The 27787-nt window shown below is 36.7% G+C and overlaps 1 protein-coding gene across 10 annotated transcripts in view; it reads right to left on the reverse strand.

The window, feature by feature from the left end:
- Positions 1–269: 269 nt before the first annotated feature.
- Positions 270–27787, reverse strand: part of ST3GAL5 (ST3 beta-galactoside alpha-2,3-sialyltransferase 5) — a 74031-nt gene continuing 46513 nt past the window's right edge. For 9 of the 10 annotated variants that reach the window (XM_074196634.1, XM_074196644.1, XM_074196679.1 and 6 more), the window contains 4 exons: positions 24651–24994; positions 18811–18997; positions 16242–16400; positions 271–10322 (listed from right to left, as the gene is read on the reverse strand). In XM_074196634.1, coding sequence (XP_074052735.1) covers positions 10074–10322; positions 16242–16400; positions 18811–18997; positions 24651–24994 — 939 coding nt within the window. In that variant the 3' untranslated portion in view covers positions 271–10073. Of the gene's footprint in view, positions 10323–16241; positions 16401–18810; positions 18998–24650; positions 24995–27787 lie in introns of all 10 variants that reach the window. The other variant, XM_074196698.1, reaches the window with a different exon arrangement.

Genomic DNA, 27787 nt, shown 5'->3' on the forward strand with positions numbered 1-27787 from the left:
AGTTTTGTATAAGTCTTCATTTTTTAAATTGAGTTTTGTAAGCATCATATTGAAGGATTTTGTTTTCTTAAATATCACTATTGTTTTATTGAAATGTTTATTTCATTCAAATTTAAAGTTATGAGCTAGATTTATACTTTCCTCCATCTATCTGAAAGCATGATTACAACTCTTACTTTTTTTTAATGACCTGATGCATAGGTTTTGTTACAGCCACTCACATTTTATTATTTTTTTATTTCTGAGTTTTGTGTGTTTTTTTTTAAATCTACTTTGTGAGGTGGCTAGGTAGTACAGTGGATAGAACACCGGCCTCAGAAACTTAATAATCACCTAGTTGTGTGGCCCTGGGCAGGCCACTTAACCCCACTGCCTTGTAAAAACTAAGAAAAAAAAAATCTACTTTGCCACTCTCATTGTAAGTTATTTAATCCGTGACCATTTCAAGTTATAATTATCAGACTTTTTAAAAAATATTCCCTTTCCTTAATATCGTATTTTCCCCCTGCAAATGTTTGTATTTACAATTTGATGGGTTTTTTTTCACACAAGTCTTACATGACTTAAGGACCTTATCACTTCATGACTAGATGGTTACAATAACCCCCAAATTGATCTCTCAAGTATCTTCCCTATTTCAAACCATGTTCCATATAGCTACCAAAGCGATTTTCCTAATTCTCTGGCTGGATCTCATCACTCTCCTACTGAGTATACTTCAGTGTCTCCCTACTGATTTTTTGATAATGCATAAATTAGGATAACTTTTAAGTCTTTTGTAATGTAACTCCAAAGTCATTTCCAAATTGTTATAATCACTCTCCTTCTTGCACTCTGCATTCTGATCCAACAGATCTGTTTGCTGTTGCTCACTCCTGAAATCCTTCTATCCCTACACAATTGAAAAGGTTATCCTCCTCTAGTTACAGTGCATTTCCTCCTTGTCTCTGCCTCTTAAAAAAAAATTACTTTTTTTCCTTCAGGGTTTTTGCTCAAAAGCTACATTTTGGAGAAGAGACACTTTCCTGATTCCCTGAGCTGCAATTTGTGTACAATTTGTATTTATTTTATATACTTTATGTATAAAAATGTATATGTTGTCTTCTGTAACAAAATATAAGGTCTTGAGAACAAGCCTTGTTTACATTTTCCTCCTTGTATTCCCCAGAATGTAGCACAATTCCTGACAGAGAACAGACTTTTAATAAAGCCCTGTTTAAGGGAATATAATTAACTCTGTAAAGTATGCTCTGTTCATTTTTATTTCTTTTTTAAATTTTGTTTTAGTCCTTTTTCATTTTGGTAATCTGGTTTTCCCCCCTCCTTTTAAAAAAAATCATATTTGCTAAATGTTTATTGATTTTGTTGGTCTTTTTAAAGAACCAGTGATTAGTTTTCTTGGTAATTTTATAGTCTTTTGGTCCGTCTTATCTTTATTTCCTCTCATTCTGAAGATCTCTCCTTTGGGCTTTCCTTTGGTTTTAGCTGATTTTCTAGTTTTAATAATTGCATAGAAGCAGTTCTATATATCTATGTATCTATGTATGATGTAAGGATAGAGAAATGATACAACATCAGCAAAATTTAGATTAAAATATACTACCTCAGACAACTTTCTGTGCCACCAGGTAAGTCACTTGATTTCTTAGAGATCTCAGCAAGTGTCTAAAACTATAAATTGCAGAGGTGTTGCTGATCCTGTATTCCTTGAGGGAGCTTCCTAATCTTAGTGTCCCCCAACTCACTCTTTCTCTATCCCTATCCTAATTTCAAATTCAAGTCCATTGATCCCCATTTTTCTATTTTGCCAATTTATGTTTTCTGAGATATAATCATTTCCCAAGAGGATTTTATTAGATGCATCCCAGAAACTCTATCATTTAGACTCATCATTAGCATTCTCCTTCATACAAATATTTTTTCTACAATTTACTGACCCTCTCATTATTGAGGATGTCATTATTATCTCCATTTGTCTATATCTTTTGTATATATATATATATACCCTATTTTGGTTATTATTTTTATAGTATTAAAATCTTTAAGGTACCACATGTGGCTGAGAAATGTGTATTCTTTATTCTTTAATGTTCCCATCTAGAAAGTGCCAGTCTTTAACATTTAAATTCTCCAAAGAGTTGTCCAGTTTTATATTTTCATTTTGATTTTTTTTGTTAGATTTATACAGCCCTGGGAGGATCATTCAAATCTTTGCTTCTTACAAAATTCAATTTTTAGTTATATCTCTCTGTCATTTGGCAAATCACTTAACTTTCCAATTATCAATTTAGATTCTGTACATTTCTGATGAATTTTTAGTGTTAATATTGGTTTCTCTAAGCATTATGTAGTTTTCCTGCTTACCTTTCTTGATACTCCCAAATACTCATCTGATACAGCAGCAGCCTTCAGTAATACAGAGAATAGCCCATCTATATTTGTTCATGCTGTTTAGCTTCCATTCAAAAAGTTTGTGGCAAGGGTCCAGTCAACATGCTGGAGTTCTTACATGCTTTGTCAAGACATGGTGAGGATACCAGTGGAGTTCTCTGGTTCTTCAGTTCCCTGATGACACCTTCTTTGTTGTTCTTTGTAGTTCCTTGTTGGTTCTCAGTTGAACCCTGTTCATGTCCACCATGTTCCTTTCCATGGACTTTTTCTTGATGCTGTTAATTTTAATTTTTTTAAAATTTAGTTCTACTTCATCTGATAGCATGATTGTAATTCTTATTTTTCTGGAATCATAATAGATTTTGTTTCATCATTTTCATATTGTATGTCTTTATTTTTAGATGTTTCTTATAGATTTTTAACTCCATTTTTACCACTCATTATGTCATTTAGTCCATTCACATGAAAAGTTGTTTATCAGACTTGTATTTTCTTTTATTAATTAAAAATTAGTTATTTCTTCTTTTAAAATCATACTTTGCCCCTGCAAATAGTTTTGCTTTCATTTTGATGTTTATTTCCACAAGGCCTCCCTTCCATGCCCTCATTTATTTGCTCTATTATCAAATTCTTCAAATTGCTAACTACATTGTTAATTTCTTTTAAAAATGTTCTCTCCTGTTCTTTGACCCTTCCCTTTCCCCATCCAGTTATTTGGCTCAAAATCTGCCACCCCAATTTCTTATCTTATAATAGCATTCTTTTGTTGGATTCCTCCCCCTTCTAAAAACAAAACAAAATTTTCCTTTGCTTTATCCTCATTATTTCTCTTCCCTTCCAGCCTATTCTGAATTGTATTTTCTAGCTGATGAGATAGATACCATTATATAATCCTTGAATTCCATCTCTTCTATCCCATGTCTATGTATTGTTTTTATAGACTTTACCTGACCTTCCATTTATTCTGCTGTTTCTCACCCTTAAAAATAGCAAATTATAAAAGTACTCTTAGAGACATCCTCACCTCCCTCTTTGCCTTCTTGCTTGTTTCTTCTTCCAATAAGCCCAGATTCTATTCAAGATTACCTAAGAAACTATGGGGAAAATGTGCCATCATCAAGGCATCTTTCCTCCCTGGCTTTTCCCTTTCTCATGAGTTATCTAACTGTTCATAGAGTCTGGATGAGATGACAGTCCACAACTATGTCTTCAGATATGATGGAAGATCTTCATTTCCTCTGCCTCTAGGGCCTCTAAGCACCGCCATTTGGTTTGCTTTATGTACCTTGAGAACACCTGGGTTTTTCCACCTGCCCTCCAGCTGAATTTTCTTTAAGTATTATCTCCTTGAGAATAGGAACTCCATTTATTTTCTATTTGCAGGCCCAGCTCTGGTGTTTCATTCACCAGAGATCAGCAGTACCCTATGGTGTCACTTTATGTCCCAAATTCTAATGGCTGGTCTTAGTCTTATCATGAGCAGAGCCCACTTGTGAGGATGTATTTTTATCTTACCTCTGCTTCTATGTTCTGCACCCCTCCCCCCCATCCTGGGAACTTCTCCTGATAGAGGATACAGTAGCATGAAGGTCAGTCTTTTCTTGAAAATGTTCTTCTCATGTGTCGATACCCTCCAAGAGAAAATGCCTAGCCTCCATGGACATAAACTTCCTTCCCCATAGTACCCTTTCCTTTTCCTTTTGGGGCAAGATCCCATTCCCCAATCAGAAACTCTCCCATTTACTGCTTTTAAGACTACTTTCCCACATCCCCCACTCTTATACCCTTTCTATAATGGCAGAATCGATATCTGCTGCCTTTTGTGGAGTATGAAGGAGGGTTTGGTTTCAGGCTATGTCATTAACAGGAGGAAATGGAAATCCTCACAGCCATTCCCTGAATAATAAGACTACAGGATTGTTTGTGTTCACCATATCCAGCTATGGATTGAAGGATGAGGATGCTGAGGAGAATCTTTGCATCCTCAAATTATTTATCCAAAATTACATGTCTTTTAAATTGATGTAGTGATTCTGACTTCTAATCTGGGAGGGTGGGTTCAGCTTTAGATACACTATATTTGGCGCATAATTTCATTCCATGAGGTTTGTAGATTAGCAAGAAAACAACCTGCAATTTCTGAAGAAAATTTCTAAAACCCAAATCACTTTTTCAGACATATCCAAAACCAAATTTGATTGGAAAATCAACCTTTATTTTAAAAATAAACTTTAGAAACAAAAGGAGGAAAGTAACTCTCATTACAGAAAAGTTTGTGTTAGTTGCTGGCGATTCCATTAGCTTGTAAAGGGCAAGGAAGACGGTGACGATGAATCATTGCATATAAACAAAATGAACTGTACAATGTATTGAAGTAGATTCAGCACAAAAGTTTCTTAGTGATTCTCATGCCTTTCATCTCCTGGTCTGCAGATGTGCGTATGTTTCCTGTTCTTGTCACCTATAATTTAGTACTAAAGTAAGTTTGTTGTACTTATTAGAATTTTGATTTTCATGTTCTCCAACAAGAGTCGATGAGAATGACTTTTTACATTTCTTTAAAACATCATCAAACTCAGTCATGCTGTACTGGCTGCTTCATGTTCTGTTTTCAATGATGTCTGAAAGTGGCCCTTTCTTAGATCTCCCATTGGAGGATCCCAAAACACCTTAATAATAGTACCCTATTTTCTGAACATTTCTGTGAGGTAGATAGAATTACAGGATGTACATGAAAAAACCAAGTTGAGCCATTTGGCAGGATTACTGTACAGTTTTAAAAAACCCAAGGGCACTTTCTTCTACCCCACCACTTTCTAAATTACTGTATTTGTCTTGACAAAAAAAGAGGTGACTAAAGTAGATAGTTCCTTATTTTGGGCTTTCAATAACCAAGAGAGGATGGTGAAAATGAACAGACAAGAAAGGGTTAGACTACAAAAGGGTATATGTTAGCTTAGCTTCCAAATACTGTACAATAAATTCCACCACAACTCCCTCTGCTGCAAAAATCTAGTTTCAGGTACAAAAAAAAAAATCTTCCAGTTAATAGTCTGAATGCCAATGGAACATATTGCCATTTAATTTTTTGCTTTTGTAAATCTTTCAAGAGGTAGGGTAAATATTAATTCCACATATGATCCACAAGATTGCTTCACAAGATGCCTGAATCCTTATTCAATCATTACAAAACCTGCTTGATTATCTTTTCCCCTTTAAAAAGTCAATGATTTCCAAATTTAAGGGGGAAATGGCTTCATTATTTATTGCTTTCTCTGATCCTTACCCCCACAAGTGGGTAAGTAATGTTCAATACAATTGGTTAGTACTGATATGTGCCATTTTAATCATGACTCAACTATTGTTTTTTCAGCTGATAATCAAATCTGAACAAGTATTTGCTGAGTATCCATAATATACATAAGACACACACAGTTAAGGAAGGTCAGATCTATGTTGTTCATATACGTTCAAAGGCAACTTTTTTGGGAAACAACCAAGCTAAACTAAATTAAACCTTCAGTGATCCTACTAAGATTGACTTTTATTTTACTATGAATAACTGTGTAGTCCTTGGGTGACTCTCAGCACCTTCTTCGATACCACTGTAGAAGTTAATAATACTGTCTGGCAGTTAAGAAACTTGATTCTTTCCTCTAGGGCTTATTTGGCATTTTAAATGGCCACACTGTCTTGTTTACAATTTTCCCTGGAACTAGTTTTCTCTTGAATGAGGAAATACAGGATAGTTAGATAGATCAAAAGATAGATAGATAGGCAATAGAGTAGAAATATATTGCAACTTTTAAAGTTGGTTCCCAATTGTTAGCAAGCAACCAGATTGAATACTATTGCTATTGCCTATTTTCTAAAAAAAACATATTAGCTTCATTCTCTTCCCAGAGAACAACATAGAGCAAACATTGTTTTTGAGAGGTCCTGGACCTTATCCTAATACATAAAATACATTTACAACACTATATTTCTAAATGATTTAAGAATGCCTTCCTACATGCTATTTTCTTAATGTAACATCTTTAAATTTGCAAACCTTAACCAGAGGATCTTCAAATTATAAAATCAAGAAATTCCATTATATCAATTGCTTTCTGGTTATTTGCTATACTATTATTAAGGTGAACAAATAAATATTGACTATTACTTAAATTAGAAAGACATTTCATTACAATTCTCCTTCTATGCCTTGCAATGGCATCACCAACTCTGTCAGGTTCTACCAAAGTAGGAAGAATGTGAGCACAGTCCCCCCAGGAGAGGTTAGCCTGGGCTCTGCAGGTCTGGTTGGGCTCAGTTGGAGAGGCTTATTCCCACATACTTGCCATCAAGGTAACATAACTTTTCAGCTACAGAAAGTCATGAAGAGCCATCTCTGAAGTGGGGAATGGTTATGATCTCTACCCAAGGGGGAAGAAGCATTCCACAAGCTGAAATCACAGGTCCCTGAAGCATTAAAGACATCAAGGCCAACATTTAAAAGGTTAGATAATGATTTACCTCTGAGTCCATTATGGATTCCTATGTTAATTTCCAGTCTACAAAAGCTGCACATTTGTGCATTTATTCTGTTGTAACTAATCATCACTAGCCTCAGTTTTATGTATCTCACATACCTTTCTTTTGGGGGGGGGGGTTGGTTTGTTTGGATGACAAGGAACCAGAATCCTGTGTGACTTTTCTTGCTTTTAAGGGTGTGTTTATTGTCTCAGCTATGAAGCTTGGTAAAAGTGAGCTGGTGTCTTGTTGGACTGTATAACTGTGATGTGTACCCTGAGATATGTCCATCTTTTTTTCAAGAAGCTTCATATGACATTCAAGTAGTCACCCTCTAACTAGGAAATGTGAGAGGTTTGGGTAACTCACTATGGAGGAAGAAGACTGAAAAGGAAACAGGAGCTTGGCTTTGCTCTAAAACTGAAGAAAGTCTCCTTTCTTCATAGGAGCATGGGACCAAACAAGAGGGGCCTTTGTTTGAGGGGTACCTAGGTTTTTCAACTCTGGATGTGTGTGTGTGTGTGTGTGTGTGTGTGTGGTTGTCTTCATTTATGTGTGAGGACACAGATTCATTATTGTAACATTTGGACAATGCTAGATAACTACACTAAAAAAATCTGCCTCATGCCAAAGGAGTTTTCACTTTCAAAAATTGTCACAAGAATTATGAATTCTTCCTCCACTCAATGCTACTTATCTTGGTATAGGAGTCATTTTTGAAAACTGATGAAATAAATTACACATAAAGTGATTTTGTAAGACTGAAGATAAGAAATGATTCTGAGAACAATTCACTAGTTTTTTAGCTTTGCTATTCATACCTTTGCTTTAAAAATTTGTGATGTGATTAGCAACCTACAAAGGAAACCCAACAATTCTTCATGTAATATGCCAGAGAGTTGCTAATATATTATTGAAATAAACAAATACCCTCTGTCAATTGGTTTTTAAAAATATTATTAGATTCAAAATTCTATAATGGGATTCTTTTGTACAAATGCATATTTATACACACAATCCCAGGTGACTATTTTGACTAACTTGACATGCTATATATCAAACAACCTTTTTGAGAAAGAAAACGAAAGGTGGTTTTTTTTGAATCAACTTAGGGTCAAGTCATTTATGTCAATATGATTTGTGATAAATGTAATTTGTATTATGTATTTATAAAACAACATAAATAAATGATGAAAAAAAAACATGTCATTTAACAGATACAAACAGATTTCTAGAAAACCAAAAGTGCTTTTTTAAGAGCTTGGCTTAATCCTGTTTTTAAAAAAACAAAAAAAATTATGTTTAGACCATTTAACTCCTCTATACCTCCAGTACATTTTTCTAATCTGTCAGTCTTTTAAAAAAATAACTACTAAATTAGCCATCAAAATGAAGCCTGAGATACAGAAATGGAAAATTTTCCAAAATTGTTCCACAACTAACTTATTTTATGTTTGCTAGGTTTTTGTTTTGTTTTGGGATATGTGTTATTAGTGATATTGTTGCCTTGCAACACTCTTAAGAATCTAGACTCAAGTAAAAAAAATACTAAAAGGAAGGATTTCTGATTAAAGAAATAAGTTTTGATAAATAAGGAGCAATGGGAACAATAAGAAGAGACTCAAACTCAAAGAATACAGAGAAAAAATGCCAAGAGGCTGTAAAAAACCAAAATCTTTGAATTGGGTAGCAATGGGCTGGTAACATTCACAAAATTGGCTTTATAGAAATGATCTCCAGAAAGCCAGAAGATGGAAGCAAGGGAGACAAAAAAGTAAAGCAATCTGTGAGCAAAGGAAGTCAGCTGTAGATGGGGGAAAGCAGGAAGCAAACAAGGGGCAGAAGAAAGGGGACATCAGCAGCAGAGAAAAGATTCAGCAACTGAGAAATGAGGGCTTCTCTCTCTTCAGGCTGAGACAGTTGGATATAAAGAAGATGCCTTTCTGCATTTCAGGATAATATAGCCCCCAAAAGCCTAGAGAATATGTGCATGGATGAGTGGGCTAGAGGGTGCCAAAGAGAAAGTCAAGTGCACCTCCCTGGGCTTTCCCCATCTGCTATCAAGCAGGTCTGTTGCTTCCCAGTGTGGGGTAGTCAGTCACTCCCTATTTGCAAGTGGTTAAGCAATGAAGTTCATACCGACTCTATCTCATTCTATCCCTACACCTACAGCAAACACAACAATGAAGGTCAGGAAATACCAAACATATTTTAGAAAGATTTCCATCATCTAGAAAAAGCTTCAATGGAAACTTGCATCTATTTTTTAAAAAAAAACATCTTATTCAGAATGGATTATTATCTGGAAATTCTGGATAACAGAAACTCTATTGTTCTTAACAAAAGCAACAGTAACCCCTAAAAAGTCTCATTTATGAGCACAAAGCAAAGCATCTTGAATTAAGAGAGTGCTGTAGAATAAACAAGTGAAAGGAAAAATAATAAACTACAAAAAAGCAACATAATTCAAGTCTCTTGTTAAGCAGCCACTATTTTTGTGAAGACTGAAGTGCCTATACTTAGGTGAAGTCAGGGAGACTGTGTCCCTGCCATCCTGGACTCCCAGCATGGTTCCCTTATCCTGACGTAGGGGTCAGACAGGCTGTTAAAATAAATGGTGGGGCCATCATCAGTCAGGACAGCTCTCTTCTCTACAACCAGTCTGTGCCCCCAATGAAACTGCACCCCCACCTCTGCTAGCCTTCAGCCCTTCTCCACACAGCCTTGGAAGAATTCCACAAATTCATAAAACCAAGTTAAATAACACATTAGTGAATAAACATGTAGAAATCACCAGAAAACTATTAACACCTTCTCCCTCCCTCCCCCTAATTTCATGGTGTTCTATGTGCAGTATATAGACAAATTTCTAAAATGTAAATTATTTTACAAAATAGAATCAAACAAAATCAATAAATTTTCTTTAAAAATCTTTTCAACTAAGTTGTTTTTAAAATCAACTTACACAAATATTGTGCAAAAACAAAACACTGACCTCAAATAAATAACACAAGAAAATAAACTGAATTTTTTCCAAGAGTAAGAAAACGTTTTTCAAAATGTTAACACAATGAAAAATTATGAAGAATATGGTCAGCAACCTGTTTGCGGAGTCCCATTCAATGCTGCCCTCTCAGGTTATATTGTGAGGTTACTTTTTTTCATCTTCTTTAAAACTGACAATGTATTCCTCCGCTCAGGTCTTTCACAGTTCCTTCTTTCACAAGCTTTTGCAGAAATTTGGTTTCGGTGGTCAGGTTGTGCATTGTTTGTTCATTCATTGCTGCCATGCAGAGGTTGTCAAAATAGTGTAAAGAAGTTTTGGGCTGGTTGAGATCATATCCAAAACCTGCCAAACTGACTTCATCACAGAGATGTGTGGCCAGGATAACTGCAACAATGCCCATTGTAGGTACATTCTGCAAAAAGGAAAGAAAAGGAAGAGGGTACAATCACTCCTTTAATATGTCTAGCCTATACCTTAGATGAATAACTCTTATTAAATGTACACAAATTGCAATTGTCTCAAATCACAACTTATCTCCTTGTGGTCTTCTCTTCTTCATGTAGAGTACAATTCAGCTCCTTTAATCATTCCTCATTTGTTATGATTTCTAGAGTCTTTAACATTCACACTCCAATCTGTCAAAAATCTTTCTTAAAATGTGATACTTCAAACAGAGCTCAATATTCAATATTCTTTTTTTTATTTTTGGTTTTTGCAAGGCAATGGGGTTAAGTGACTTGCCCAAGGTCACACAGCTAGGTAATTATTAAGAGTCTGGGGCTGAATTTGAATTCAGGTCTTCCTGATTCCAGGGCTGGTGCTCTATCCACTGTACCACTTAGCTGCCTCTGAGCTCAATATTCTGGAAGGGATCTACTCAGAACGGTATATGATGGAATTCTCACCTCCCTTGACATGGTCTTCATGCTTTCATTAATGCTACCTATGATTCAATTAGATGCTTTCGCCAGCAGTGTACACTGTTGACTTCTGCTGATCCTATGGTCAACTAAAACCAGTCAAATTTTCAAATGTACTTTTGTCAAGTCATTTTCCCTTATCCTACATTAATGCAATTTGTTTTCTGAATCACAATATAAGACTTTACATTTAGAATCACAGTATCAAAGCTTTAGAACTGGCAGGAGAACATTGGAGAACATTGGAGAACGTTGAGTCCAACCCCTTCATTTTACAAACAATGCCCCTATGATGGAAAGAGATGAAATGATTTGCTCAGGATTACACAACTAGGATGTATCAGGGGAAAAATTTGAACTCCTGGTTCCAAATACATTACTGTATCTTTTGTTCTGTTCAACTGAAATTTATACCCATTAAATTTCACCTTGTTTTAAGGCCATCATGCCAGTCCACTAAGATCTTTACACTTTGTTTTCTCTTGTATTAATTATCCCTTCAAGCTTCACTTCATCAGCAAATCTAATAGACATGTTGTCAAGTCTTTTGACAGGAATGGGTTATGGGAAAGATGAATAGAACAAGATGAAGGAAAGAGTCCTAGATCATGTTAATAAAGACTGCCCTTAAAAGGTGTCAGCGGTCCAATTAATTTATATTCTTGGTACAGTTATTCAACCAGTTTCAAATTTACCTATTATTCATATGTGCTATTATCAGTCAACATATAGTTCATCAATTTGTGTCCATAGGAATATCATGATGCTTTATCATATATTCTACTAAAAAACAAGTCTTGTCACTTCCCTGATTAAGAATCTAATAACCCAGTCAGAAATGAAACAGAGGTTGGTTTGTTATCAGTCAGTGAACCACATTCTTTTATTATTTTTTATAATCCTGCCAAGACTCAATAACATGCTTGTAGGTCTGACATTTCCAGAAATAACCTTTTTTTCCCAAACAACTGAACAAGAAACTCTACAGATTCCAAGTTGTCATTATTTTTATTCAGTCATTTTTTAGTCATGCCCAACTCTTTGTGATCCCTTTGGAGGTTTTCTTGACAAAGCTAGTAGAGCAATTTGCCATTCCCTTCTCCAGCTCATTTTACAGAGGAGGTAAACAGGATCAAGTGACTTGCCTGGGGCCACACAAATAGCATCTGAGGCCAGATTTGAACTCAGGAAGACAAGGACTGCCTTGCTATCCCTAGATTCCCAGTATACAAGGTCAACCTCCCATGGATGAATTGGTTTTTTGTTCCCTGTGAGGCCAGCTCTGCTTCTCCTTTCTAGCTGAATCTACAGATGTCATGAGGAAGTATGCGACATGCTGAAGAGAGATTCATGCCTAAGAAGAACTCTATTTCACAAGAATAAATAATTCTGATGAAGAAAGTAGAACTTTTCTGAGGATGCTGCTGCAAGGTGCAGCGTGAACTCACCAGTCACATGAGACGTTAAAGGCTAAGATTAGAAGATGAAAACAAGTTCTATTCTATTGTCTTTTTTTAAGCTGTGGGAAAAGAGAACTAATTTCTGCGGCTTGGGAGGTGGGAGAGGGGAAGAGGATGATGTTGACCACAGAAATAAGACAAAGTGGCTAAATTCTTCATTTTCTTCAGTTTTCTCTACCAATAAATTATCAACTTTAGAATGGGAAAAGGCTATGCAATAGCAGGCTGGAGGTGAGTAAAGGTTCAAAGAAGGACCTGTTAACATTTGATGAGTCAAGACCAAGAAGAACAAGCAGTTGTAACAGTCAGGGAAACTTGAAGGATCATGGAGAAAAGGAGGGTCTATTTTTTTAATAAGGTTTACTCCTTTCTCCTTTAATAACTTATTTTCCTGCCAGTTCTTTTCTCTAGAGGCTTCTATTTCATTTGATATCTTTTGTTTCATTCTTTTAGATATTCATATAGTATTTGTGGAAAATCTATTTTTTAATTTGAGATTATGCTTGCAATTATTACAGTTACTTGGCATCCTTACATTTGCATTAGCTTTTGATACAGGTTGAAATGTCTTAGATTTACTCATCTCTTCAGTTTAGTTCCTGAATTGGGGCTTTGGGCCAGGGTCAGGCTCCTCTTCTCCCCTGTCACACTTTTGGGTGGAATGTCTGTCCTGCTTGTTCTCTACCTGGGCTTAGTTCTGAGGGTGAGGCTGCCCAACATCTTGGAGGTTCAGCATGCTGGATCTTCGGAGCTGGTGAGCTCTCCTTTGTGGGAGTGCTGGGGCCATTTTGATTGTGCCCTACGGTCTCCAATGTCTTGCACTTCCAAGGTCTCCATCTTGGGGATTTCTTGGGACTCTTCACTCTTGCTTCATCCAGTTGCAGAGCTTCACAGGCTCTCTGCGTTTTCCTGGTTTGTGTTTTATCCCACTGGGAACCTCTTCTGTGTTAGCATTTCCTTTTTCCTATTGCCCTCTGACTTCTGGTTGACTTTTGTCCAGTTGTAAGGTGGAAAAAATAATTACTGTTGTTTCTCAATGGATTTCTTTATTGGGGAAGGAGGTATGATAGTTTTCTTCAGTCATTTGAAGGGTTGACACACAGAAGGATTAGATTCGTTTTGTCTGGTCCCACAGGGAAGAATTAGGAAATCACAAAGAAGTAAACTGAGGTCTGGTGTCAAAGAAAGCTTCCTGAAAATCAAAGTTGTCCCAAAGTGGGATGGACTTATTGAAGATATTATGGGATTCCTTTAGGGGAAGTCTCCAAGAAAAGACCAGATGGTTACTTGTATTGTAGTGAGCGATCTTTGGCGGAAGACAAAAAGAACATTAGAAAAAGGAGGACTTTGAAGAGAAATGTTAGTAGTTCTCAGAAGCATTTTTTTTTGGCTTTTGTAAGGCAATGGGTTTAAGTGACTTGCCCAAGGTCACACAGCTAGGTCTAAGGGTCTAAGATTGGATTTCAACCCAGGTCCTCCTGACTCCAGGGCCAGTGCTCTATGTAGGCACTGCGCCACCTAGCTGCCTTCCCAAAGGCATTTAAAAAAAAAAAAGAAATTTCTCCTATGGGTGAGAGAAAGTACTCAAGATTAGTTTACTCCCCTAAGATTTCTAAAATGTTACCTTGGGAATGGGGAAGGTATCTTGTCCTGAAATAATAGATGAAGACTCAATGAAATTGCTATTTAAATTAAAAATAAATTTGATAAGCATTTCTTTAGGATCTTTTTTAGACTTTGCTCTATAAACAAATGAAATACAATTAAGTTAGCAACAAGAAGTTTTAAAATACAGCTAAAATTTGAAATTTTAAAAGCATAGGGTTACATGAGATCTTTGGAGGTCTTCAACAACTCTTATACTGAAACCACTTTATTCAACTTAGTTTTTTAAGCTTCCTCTACTTCCAGCATAGTGCTAAGCAGTGAGGTACAAAAATAGAAAACCTAAAACTCTAAAAGCTGAGGAGAGAGTCTCTATACAGATAATGGACCACAGTCAGGTGAAGAAGCTATGAACACTACGAACTGGGGGGCTCAATGTGGCACAATGTGGCATCCTAGCTAAGCCCTGAAAGAAGCTACGACTTCAAGAAGACTGAAGGACAAATAACACAAAGACAACAAAGACAGGAGATGGCAAGTCAAATGCATACAATGGGTTGGCTAGGAAGTATTTGAAAGGGAATGCCATAATGATATGGCATCTCTGGAGGGATATATGAGAGCCAAAGTGCAGAGAGATGAGGACAGGATGAGGTGACAGGTTATTCTAAAGGCAATAGTGATCCTTTCAAGGTTTTGAGCTGGGGAGGTTAAGATGGACAGACCTGTGTTTGAGACAGATTATTTTGGCAATTCTATGGAGGAGCAATTGGAGAGGAATCAAGGAGACTGAGAAAGTTTGTCAATAGTCTTAGTGGGAGGTGGTGTCTGTGAATGGAAAGAAGAGTGAGAGCCCATGAGATGTGGAGGCAGAATAAGCAAAAGCAAATGATCAGATAATGGGAAAAGGGGTAAGAGAAGGAAAAGTCAGGAAGGAGACAAGGATTGCAAACCTGGATGACTGGAAGGATGATGGAAAGAAGGAAATTTGGAGAATGAAATATAGTAATTTGAGAAGAAATATGAGATCCATTTTGGATATATCGAGATAGGTTGTAAAACTTTGGGGCAACTAGGTGGTGCAGTGGATAGAACACTGGCTCTGGAGTCAGGAGGACCTGAGTTCAAATCTGACCTCTGACACTTAATAATTACCTAGATGTGTGATCTTGGGCATGTCACTTGACTACATTGCCTTGCAAAAAAACCCCCAAATTTTAAGATCTATTTAAATACTGTTTCAATAGTTATATTCAGTCAACAATTTCATAACTCTCAGCTCTGTGTAAGAAATGTTAGCAAAAAATAATTTATATTTCAAAACCCAACTGAGTGGGAAAGCATACCAAAAGTATTTTAGGAAATCTGACTATTCAAAACAAAAGGTCATGAATCCAGGACTACTGTTCATTTAAAAAAATGGACAAACTATCTAAGAGAAAATAAATAGACTCAAGTTGACATTAAAGTGGCAACAAATATTATGCATCTTACAGAATAAAGGTCAAATTTCAGTCTGGCAACCAAGATCCTTTGCAAATCTGGCTACAACCTACCTGTCCAGTCTTAGTATTCACCTCAAAGTACTTGATATTCCAGATAAACTCGATTATTTATTGGTTCCCCCAAAACAGTCTATGTTTTCTTTTGTGCATGCTGTTCTCTGTACTGGTGTCTCCACTGACTGGGCTCCAATGATTCCTATTCCTGATCTCTCTTTCTCTTTTTCCCCCCTCTCTAAATTCCCAAGGGACGTTGTGTCCCTTATCATTCCCTACAGTGTAATTGTCAAGTCTGTTTATATAACAAGATGAAACAACTGAACAACAACAGCAAAATTATTTTCCCTACTAGATAGCCCTGCTCCTCAAGGGCAGGGCTCATCTTTGTATACCTCACACAGGCATACAAATTTCATTAAATATCCTTCTGATTTCATATATGATACACACTGAACTGTACCAGTCCCATAAAAATTGTTATTTTATTTTTCAAACCAACAGGCACCTTTAAGTGTTCTGCCCAGTTATACGCAAAATTGGATCTCATAGCAATAATATCCTCAAGAACACAAAAGTGACATAAAAACGTTATGTGTTTACTTAGGAAGTCAGTCACTAAAACCCAATAATTCACTCAAACAGTAATAGATGAGGAGTTTTCTATTTAAGGCACAGAGTTATGGACATCCTCGTATTAATGGCCATCCTGGGGTGACCAGCATTATTTCTGCTGCCCAAACCATTAGATGTTAATTCCTTACCACATTCAGAAAAATGCTGACCCTCCCCAGAGATGACTGTTCTGGGTTTTGTTTTGTTTTGTTTTGTTTTTAAAGGACCCTACCTGACTCCAGCCCCAGATTCTCGGTTTAGGTTCTGCGTAGTGCAGCATGTCCATGGCAGTGTTTTTAATGATGACTGGATTCAGGATCCTAAATTGTTTTGATTGGAGTGGTATTTTCTCGACGACATGCTTCCAAAAGAACAGACGTACCCAAAGTGGCTGAAGAGGGGGAGTAATTTTTCATAATATTAGTAACAATGATTCACGTTTACATAAGAGGCAATAGATAAGAGTGCTGGCCTTGGAGCCAGGAAGACCTGGACTAGTTCTCCGTATTCTAGGTTACTAAATCTAAGGTGCAGTGGGGCAGTTAGGTGGTGCTATAGTGGATAGAATACCAGCCCTGTAATCAGAGTTCAAATCCAGTCTCAGACACTTGACCCTTATTAGCTGTATGACCCTGGGCAAGTCACTTAACCCCAATTTCCTCACCAAAAAAAAAAAAAGACCAAGTTGCAGAGAAGGTGCCCACCTACATTGGTGGCCAATTCCTCATTGGAGAGTATCATATAAACAATAAAATCCCAAATCTGGTCCCTATCTCTTACTTATATAGCAGATTTTTGTCACATAGGATCATCTGCAGGAAATCAACCTGAAAAAGTGATTTGAGGCAGGGATATAGGAAACGGGAGGGATTTTTAAGTATTTGAGTGCTCTCATATGGGAAAGGAAGGAAACTTGTTGGGGATGGAAGTTGTACTGCAGTAAATATAGGTCAACTCTTGAAATCAGGTATGGATTTAAAGTAGATAATATTAAGGTTCCTTCCAACTTTGAAATGTACCATGCCACTTTATACAAAACAAAGTATATTTCTCAACCTGGGGATGTTAGTACTTTGAGTATTATTTCTTCCAAATTTATAGATGAGGAAATGAAGACTCATGGTGATTTAAGTATAAAATGAGTTAACATTGTATTTGATACTAAAACCTAAATCTTTTGACTCCAAGTTCCATGCTTTTACAGTGTTACAACAGAAAAAAACTTTCCTGTTCTCATGATCAATGTCTAGGGGTGATATGTGTAGAACAGATAGCCTTCCCCAAGATCACCAGCAATTTAGGTCAAGCAAACAGTATATAATATGCTTTTCTTTTTACCACTGACTCCAACTCTGGAAGAAGTGAGACTATTTTCCTTCCTTTCTTCATTCCTTCCTTCATTCTTTCCTTCCTTTCTTCTCTTCATTCTTTCCCTCTTTTATCTTCCTTTCTGTGTCTACTCAAGGTTTTATAGAATGGTACAGACTGAGGATTACATAATTCTGATTTCTAATTTAAAATCTTATTCAATGCCAGAGAAAATGGGATTCTAATTGTCCTACAGAAAAAAATAACAATTTTGAAGCTCTTTATAAAGTCAAGCAGTGAAGAACTAGGTTCCCCATGGGTATATAACAATCTGTAATGCATTTGGAAGCTTAAATAGAAAATATATTTTTAAATTGTATATAAAATATTCCATTTCTCATATAGCCAAAACTTATGTATATCTATAAATATACAAAAATATATTTATTGTTGTCCAGTCATATCTGATCTTCATAGCCCCCTTTGGGGTTTTCTTGACAAAGATGCTAGAGTAGTTTGCCATTTCCTTCTTCATCTCATTTTACAAATGAGGAAACTGAGACAAATAGGGTTATTTATGCCCAGGGTGCCCAGTCACTTAACTCTAATTTCCTCACCTAAAAAAAAAAAAAAGACGAAGTTGCAAAGAAAGTTTCCACCTAGATTGGTGGCCAATTCCTCATTGGAGAATATCATATGAACAATAAAATCCCAAGTCTGGTCCCTATACCTTATTTATATAGCAGATTTTTGTCATATGGGGATCATCTGTGGGAAATTAACCTGAAAAAGTGTCTAGCTAGCAAGTATCTAAGGCTGGATTTGAACTTAGGTTTTACTGACTACAGGAACAATGCTTTCTCCACTGTAACACCTCACTGTCCATATAATTATTTAGACATAAAACCTCCCCCCCAAACATATCAACATTAAATACATGAACTGTGATAATAAAATAGTACATCTTTTTCTGTAAAAAACAAACGAACAACTCTAAATTCTGTTGGCTTTGCTCAAAATATTTTTGGAAGTTCTCTTTTGGAACTGTCTTTATGGGACAGCTATATTTTTATCCTTTTAGAGTAAAATTCATTTTTGACAAATGATAAATAATTAAACTGGGGAATGTCATTTTTTTATATGACTAATGAAGTGAAGCTGGTTCTTTACTGATTGGCTCATTATCTAGTTCTGAAGGCAACTGTCAAAGAAGTATTCCAAAAATGAATCAGGACCTGTGTATAGACTCCCCAAGGGGACCACTCTGAAGAATAATTCATTTGAATGAATAAGTTCTGCCATGTTTGCTTTTAAATCAGTCCACTGCTACTACAGAGCTAGGTGACAGTGAATTAGTGTCTGAGTCTCAGTTTCCTCATGTGTAAAAGGAAGCAGTTGAATTGGATGGCTCCTAAGATCCCTCTTCCAGCACTAAATCTTAAACCTTGTTCTAATTAGAGCATATATTTTGTAGATGAATTTTTGTTCCTTACCACTGTTTCATTTTTTATCATTGCTTCAAGCCAGTTGAAGTCAACACTTTTAAATAAAACAGCAACAAACAAGTCATTAGAATAATACTCGAGGTCAGACAATGGAGCTCCCTCTGGATAAGACATTCTTATAGTAGTTTTATTCCCAACATGATCTGTATATCCCTGAACTGGTGCACTGTTTAACCTATTAAAAAAAGTAAAAGTAAATTTTAAAATAAATACAACTTTAAAGACTAATTCCCTCTCATTTACCTTTGTGTTCTTCAAACAAGGCATGCCATGCAATTAACATCATAAATGCATATTTAGCAGTCTTTTCCATATCATACATAAACTTAAGATTACCATTTAACTCCACTGAATCAAGTTTCCTTTTTATTTTTTGGTAATTATCATCATCCTCAATAACCCAAAAAAACCTAACAGTGCTATGGTATACTTTCTACATTTCTTAGTCAGCTAAAGACGTGGTTGGTTTGAGAAAATTATTGCAAAAATCTGTTTCCTTCTTGTGTTTTCACAAATGATACCAGACATATACATAGACCATCCTCAAAAATGTTATTTCTACAAAAAAAGAAAGCATATGGGTCAGTAGTTGTTAATGTTGGCTTGGTCACCACTTCTTTTTGGTAACAATTCTATCCATATTCTTTTTCATTGTTTTGAAATAAATATAGTCTTTGAAATAACTTGATAATCAATCCCTGATGATCTTTACATAGTGTTACCTGCAGCATGGATTTCTTCTGATTGCATTTATTTTGATCACTCTTTCTACAGTCTCCTTAAATGCCTTTTTAACTTTCTTACCTAGCCCTTCAGGCAAGCAGTAAAGTCAAAATTAAGAAAATTATGAGAAAGAAATGCTGGTAAGTCTGCTCCATTTCACATCTTTTTGTTATCTTACTTGTCTAAGCAGTCTTCAGTTTTTGCTGGATTCTTCACTGATCTCCCATTATCTAAGAGTGAATATCATCCCTCTTTCTTGTACCTAATCTTTCTCTTGATAAAATCAACTGCACTCTGCAGTTGAGGATGGAGAGTAACTTTGGTTTAAAGTGCAAGTTTATGATATTTAGATATTTAGACCACATTTAGATATTCAACCCTAATCCTTCTCCTCAATTCTAGTCTCACAATGGATCACAGACTTACGGTTTCATAGATTCTTAGATTCTCATCTTCACTTCCATATAGGCTCATAAATCTGGAAGGGACCTGATATCATCTATTCCAATTTCTTTCTGGTTCCCTGCCTACATTATAACTTCACCAAGAAGTTCCATTTGTATCTCAAACTCCAAATGTCCCAAGTCAGACATATCATCTCTTCTTACCTTGGTCCTACTCCAAACTTCCCTATTCCTCTTAAGGGCATCACTTATCTCCCAAACAGGTTTGTAATCTCAAAGTCATTCTTAAGACTTTTCCCTTATCATCAAGGATATCTAAATGACACACTGAATAGAGCACCAGTCCTGGAGTCAGGAGGACCTGAGTTCAAATTTGACCTCAGACACTTGAAACTTACTGAGTGACCCTGGGCAAGTCACTTAACCCTGATTGTCTCATATCCAAGGTCATCTGTCATTCTGATCCATATCTAGTTACACTCAGATGGTTCCAGAGGAAAAAAATGAGGCTGATGACTTTGCACAGCACCTGCTCACTCAGACCCAAATCACTTCCCTGATGTCATGGTTTTCAAGAATGAAGAACAAATGGCAACAAGAGTACTTGTAAGGCCTTGTCCATTCCGCCTCCCACAATACCTTACAAAATACTCATCTTCTCCTTTAATGACATAGTTCTTGACTCCCATGACCTCTTTTCTCACTTAGACTATTGTCTAAGCTTCTGGCTTATCTTTTTTCCCATGCATTCTCCACAAAGTTGCTATTTAACTATGTCACTCACTCCCCTGCTTTGCTTTTAGCAAATCTAGCTTTAGGGTAAAATACAAATTCCTTAGCCTGGAACTTAAGGACCTCCACAATTGGACTGTCATCTTATTTCACCTGACTCTCCCTCATAAACTTACACTTTTAACCAAAATCAGTCTTCATACTCAACATTCCTTTCTGTTGCTTTGTGTATTTGCACAAACTTCATCCCACAAGCATGGAATACATTCCTTTCTCACCTCTGTTTCTTGGAAACCTTATCTTCCTTCAAAGCTTGATTCAGGGGCTTGTTCCTCAGTGAAGCCTTTCCTGATCCCTCTAATTGCTAGTGTCCTCAAATTATCTTCTTTGTTTTAGTGTTATCTTCTCACAGAAGATTAGAATCTCCTTGAGGAGAATGGGTTACTATTCTTTTCTCCCTTTAACCCCCAGTTGTAGCCCCTTGTCAAGGCTTTGTTGAAAAGAACTAAATCTCTTAATATTTTGGGGATACCTTGGTTTTCATTAAATTTAATGCCAAGTTTTCCTCTGTTTGTTTTACCATATACTGACTTTTATGGTTTTATAAGGCAACACTGATCACAATTTTCTGCCATCCTCCTCTAGAATAATTTGATAAAAGAGCTTGAACTCCAATCAGTGCTGCCTGTAGTTACTATTGCTGACTGAGCCAGTTTCTGGGTTCCTTTAGCTTTCTGGTTGGCTTATGTAAATTATGTAAATTGATCTTATCTCAGGAATGGTGATAATCAGAGTCAATGACTTTACTTTCTCCAATTTCCTTTTTTTCTGGTACTAACAGTTTGTTTAAATGAATTGACCTGGAAACAGGACAAAAGATTTTCTTTTCATTTGGTTTTATTTTGACTTTGCTTTAATCAGTAGATGACCATAATCAATAGTGGATTTGGGGTGGATATTGGGTGTCATATCCTCTCTGTAAAGATAGTTTTATTTATGGTGTGAAATTGTTTTCTTTTGGAAGGAGTTTTTGTGATCCAGAGGGCACTGTACAATGGGGAAAGCCTGGGGGATATTAAGGAAAGTTCTTTAAACATTTTGGGGCTTCATTTTCCTCATCTGAAAAACTGAAGAGGTTGGACTAGATGACCTCTAACTTCTTTCCAAATTTTGTTCTAAGTTCTCAAGATATAAATTCAAAAGAAATGACGGTTCCTGTCTCAAGGAGTTGACTCTAATAAAAGAAAGGAAGGAAGGGAGGGAGTAGAGGAAGGAAGGAAGGTAGGAAGGAAGGAAGGAAGGAGAAAAAGAAAGAAGGAAGGAGGAAAGGGCAGAAGAAAGGAAGGGGGAAGTAGTTATATTCCAGACACCACCAAGAGCTTTAAAAATATCTTATTCAAGGAAGAGATTCCATATAAGGAGGGTTATTTTAATTGGAAAAGTACAGAGATGGCAAGTGGAGCCATAGGAGAATAGACTGGTCACACACACCCTAAAAGCAATGACAATTGCCTCACATCCAGGGCCATCTCCAGTTGTCCTGATTCATATCTGGCCACTGGATCCCCATGGCTCTGGAAGAGAAAGTGAGGCTGGCGACTTTAGCACAGTATCCCCTCACTCAAATCCAATTCATGTGCTTGTCATGGCATCGATTCCCTGATATCATGGTCTTCTTTGAGAACAAGGACAATAAGAGCAATGCCAGTTGATTTGATTATTATCCCAGAACTAGAAATCAAGGGTGAAAAGCAGGGGAGAGGGGGCGGCTAGGTGGCGCAGTGAATAGAGCAACAGCCTTGGGAGTCAGGAGTACCTGGGTTCAAATCTGACCTCAGACACTTAATAATGACCTAGCCGTGTGGCCCTTGGGCAAGTCACTTAACCCCACTGCCTTGAAAAACCTAAAAAAAAAAAAGTAGGGGAGAGCTGGCATATAGTAACATACTGAAGCTGAGTGAGCCATATTATAGTAGTGAGTGACCGAAGCAATCACCAGGGGGACCATCCTGTTCATTCCCTGTTCTGGGGATAAAGGGTTCATATCCTTTGGGCTTGCTTTCTAGTCTGGTATGGTGACTAACAAGGAGATGGCAGGAGAGTTAAGTGACCTTGGCCAGGAAGTAAAATCACTGCTTATTTAGGAACATGGTAATTTGGTATAGAGACCTCTGTGAAGTTTTTGAGAAAATTTTTCTCTTTTTTTATCTTCAGCAATGCATTAAATATGATTATCTTCACAGTGGTTTTTCTGCTCAAGCTTTTCACAGACACAAGGTCAAATGACTGAATGAGCCATGAAAGGTTGGTTACCCACTCTAAGGAAAACCTGGGAATAGTCTTTCTGTCTCTAGGTACTCATTCTTCTTTACCTCTTGGCATCCATTGATAAATTTTCAACTACTCTATTCTCTTTCACATTTCTTCTCTCAGTTCTCACGTTGGACCTTTTCTCTCAACTCTTCCTAACTCTCCTAGTCTTGTTAAAGGGCACCACTATCCTTTCACTTACTCAAGCTTGAAACTTAAATGTCAACCTCAATTCCTCTCTCTCAGCCCCACATCTAATTTATTGCCAAGTCCTGTTGATTCTACCTTCATTATATCATCTCTATTTACCTACCTATTCATTCACCCATCTACTTATCTAGCTAGCTAGCTAGCTATCCAACTATGTCTTCATTATATCTCTCCTCTGACATTGCCATTATCCCAGTTAAGGCCCTCATTTGCTCACACCAACACAACTACAATAGCCTTCTGATTGGTCTTCCAAACTCAAGTCTGTTCCAACTCAAATGTGAGTCTGATTCTATCATCCTTCTATTCAATCAAAGTGACTCCCTCTCACCTTCAGAATCAAATCCTCCCTTTGGATTCATAGCTGTTCAAAATCTGGCCCCTTCCTATCTTTCATGTCTTCTAAGATGTTACTCCCCAAATGTGTTCTATTATCAAGTGACATTGGCCTTCTATGCTGTCCCTCTTTCAACTCCCAACTTGGGGTATTTTCAATGGCTGCCCTTATGCTTGAATTTTTTTCCCTCTTCATCTCCATCTGCTGACTTCCTTCAAGTCCAATTAAAATCTCACCTTCTGCAGAACACCTCTCTTGATCTCCCTAATTCTAGTACCTTCCCTTTGATAATTATCTCCAATTTATTCTGTATCTATCTTTGAAAATAGCCTATGTCTCCACCATTAGATAGGGAGCTTCTTGAGTTGCCTTTTGCCTTTTTTTTTTGTATGTACAGTGCTTAATGATTTTTGACTTCTTTCAGCCTCATGTTCACATTGGTAATGAGCATGTCAAAACTGTAGTGTTCCATTTCCTTAGAAGCACATCAAACATTAACTACTTCTTAGCCTGTTTTGCCCTTTTTCCTAACACCCTTCCCTTCAAAGAAGGTGATTGTATCTGTTTCATGGGTCATTGTGATCAGAAAATTTATTATTCAGGGATCAATCTGCTGGTGATAAACTTTTCTACACTCCACTCAGTCAATCCTAAGGAAGCAAACATAGTCTAATGTAAAGTCTGAACTCAAAACCTTTTCAGTTTGATGGAATCTAAAGTTCCCCTCCCTGGTGGCCCTGTAAGGAAGTGGTGCTCCTCAGTCTAAGAACTAACTGCACCAAATTCAATCTCCTTGGCCAGGTCCTTGAATACCTGCCTTGACTTGGTCCCATTATTTTCTTCAAGTTCCTAATAAGAGCCTCCCTGCTGCTTCTGTCACATTTCTGTCATTCTTCCTACTGCATAGATATAGATTATATATACATACATACATATATACACATATGTAATTACCTGATGTCTTCAGTAATTGGATATGTATCTCCTTTGTCTAATTAGGAATAGGGACTCAAGGTGTCCCCGACACATTTAGTACAGTAAAGACTCAACAAGACTTCCGAATGGAATTCTCTAAGAAACAAACTCAATTTTAATAGAAGGCTGGCACATACCTTATCACAATATCAAACTGATTCAATATGTGGCCCAGTCCGAGTCCATTTAGTATTCCACCATTTCCAATAACAACACAATGTTTACAATGTTTTGCTTTCAAGTTTTTAGGCAAATCATGCTCTGGCAAAAGTTTTAAAAGGTTTTGCAGTTTCTTGGAGAACTTGCGAAATCCAAACGGAGGATCATATTTATATATATCTTCATTCATTTCCATATTTTCTTTTACAAAAGGGGATGAGTCTGTGTCATATCTCTGATTAAATAATCGCTCCATTTCCTTTTTCACAAAATGGGGTCGACATTCCCCTTGCAAAACTTGGCGAGCATATTTCTGTGCTCTCTAGAATGGGGAAAAAAAAACAATTCAATCTGAGAATAAGTTTTAGATATTATAAGTACTCAGTTATAAATACCAAGTATCTTAACAATAAAGACTGATCTATCTTCTATGTGATTCTTTTCATCTAATAAATATATTTTTCAAGCTAACTAAGAGGATTTACATATGAGGAAAAAACTTAGTGACTTGGAATTGTAAGTAGACTACATTATCAAGCAGTATTTCTTTCATGAGTGTACACTAATAAGACAATGGTCTTACATCAATTACCATGTATGACAAATTAGGCAAAGTACAGTCCAACCATGTTAAGAATTTTATAAGCATTTCTAAAATAGAGAATTTAAAAATATATATATATATATGTATATATCACATATATATATATTATGTTTATATGTTTAAGACTTTACTTTTCAGGTTTAATGTAAAATATTATCATATCCCACAGAAGTTTCCTATCCACTTCAGTCAGGCAGGTTTCAAAAAACAAAAATGTAAAAAACCCCAGTCTTCACCAATATCCTTGGGACTTATGCATTGATGATCTCACCATAATCCCATGAGAAACAAAGTTTCCTGTACAAAACATCAAAGGATATACATCTACTTCATGACTGTGTCAGCTGGTCATACAACTTAACAGTTTCAAGGTCTCTGTACCCAAGGGCTTCCTCAATAATACTGAGAAGACCAGGCTTGCACATTACCGCTGTGGAATCTACCCTTGGGCCATTTAAGATTGAGAGGGACCAGATCTAATCGGGGTAGCACCACCCAAAGTAATAAAGGCTTTATCTGTGAAAGGCCAGAGATAAGGACAAACCAATCAGTGAGATGACCTAAAGCAAAGTGCAGAAGGGACTTTCTGAAGTTAAGGAAGAATCAAAAAAAGCTGGACTCCAGATAGACCAACAGAAGGGCTCCAAGACTGAACCAAGGGTTCAGAGTCCTACCAAGTGTTTGGCCTTGGGTAGATACAACTTTGTTTCACTCCAACTCCTTTCTCACAAGTATGGCCAGTTCCCCTCCACTAACTCCTGAATAGAAGGGTATCAGAGGTAGCCAGGTGACTTCACTGGATAAAGCACCAGACCTGGAAGCAGGAAGACCTGAGTTCAAATCCAGCCTCAGACACTTACAAGCTCTGTGACCCTGGGCAAGTCACTTAACTTTTGTTTGCCTCAATTTCCTTCATGGAAAATGACAATGAGACTTAAATAGAATATTTCCAAAGTGCTTAGTATATAGTAAGATTATATAAATGCTTATTCTCTTCCCAAGACAGAAGCAGGAACCAGAGATTATAGTCTCAGGTTTGCCATGAGAAAGCTGGGTGATCTTGGTTAATGATCTCTCTAATTCACTTTCTTCAACTATGAGAGAAGTGAGTTATGAAATAAGGTGACCTGCTTATCATTATTGTTCAGGTTCCAAAGCAGTGAAACGTGTTTTTTCCCATGAGTCTACATTAATTTACTCAGCACCCCCGCCCTGCTTTATCTGTAAACAAGGCCACACTTGAATTTTGTCCAGAGACAGATGTGAACTTCCCAGTTTTTTCAGGAGACAGTCCCCTGTCCTGTAGTAGCAAGGAATTTAACAGGAATGTGAAACAACAAGCAAAATTCAAGTAGCCCTAGGGCCATGGTAACTGTAGGACAAATAATTTGCTTTTGTACCTATTCACAATGATGTCATTCTCCAACTATCCAAAAAACAGAGAAGTGAGAATCTATAACTTCTCAGTAGAACTAGGGTTGTTGGATCTTTTCTCATGTTTCATAATCCCAGTGGGTTTGCCAGTTCCCTCTCCAGCTCATTTTATACATGAGGAAACTGAGGCAAATAGAGTTAAGGAAATGCCCAGTTACATCGAATTAAGTGTGTGGGCCCAGATTTAAACTTAGGAAGCTGACTCCAGCCTAGTGCTCTTTGTGCTATGGCGCCACTTTAATAGAGCTACTCAAAGCTTAATAAAGCATCTTGAAGGAACTGAGAACTTTGTCTTAGAAAGATAAAACAATAAACACTCATCAAATTGACAACAAAAGCCCAACTGGTCCATTCTTGGCTTACTAATATATACTTGCAGAGGTACTAATAAAATTAGAAAATTGGAAAGTAACTTAAAGATTGACTTCACCCTGGAAGACAATCCCCTTGCATCTAATTAATATGGAGGATGCCTGCTCCCCGGTGCTTATTTCTTACATGGAAACTTCCAGTTCCTAATGTCTTACACAATATGAAATGTTAGAGTTGAAAGCAGAAGAGATTACCTGCTTTTCTTCCAAATATTTTTCAGAGCAATGTTCTTCAATTTCTCTTTGAGTATGACCAGACCAGAAAAGAAGATGCATTTCTGACATGTGGAGACCTTCACCAAGCTCTCACCACTCTCTTCACTCACTCTCTCTCTCTCTCTCCTGACTGAAAGTAGTTCCCAATACCAAAACTATAAGCCTTTGGCAAAGTAGTCCTTAAGAGATTATATCGCAGAGAAGGCTCAGATATGAAGTCAGAAGACCTGGATTCAAATTTTAGCTGAGCCGTTATCCCACTGTATATTCTTGAGCAAGCCACTTAACCCCTGTGAATTCTTCATTTGTAAAATGAAAGATCAACTGGATTTGGTCTTTAAGCTCCCTTCCAGCTTTAAATCCTACGATCCAAGGCATACTATTTATGATTTCTCCATAAAATAAAGAAAAAAGAAAAAATTCAGAGAGTTTAAAGTCAGCTATTAAAAAAAAACTAATTAAAGTTCTACATTACCATGTTAAGAGTTAG

This window comes from Macrotis lagotis, chromosome 1 (genome assembly GCF_037893015.1).
Source record: "Macrotis lagotis isolate mMagLag1 chromosome 1, bilby.v1.9.chrom.fasta, whole genome shotgun sequence".
In the NCBI taxonomy this organism is placed as follows: Eukaryota; Metazoa; Chordata; class Mammalia; order Peramelemorphia; family Peramelidae; genus Macrotis; species Macrotis lagotis.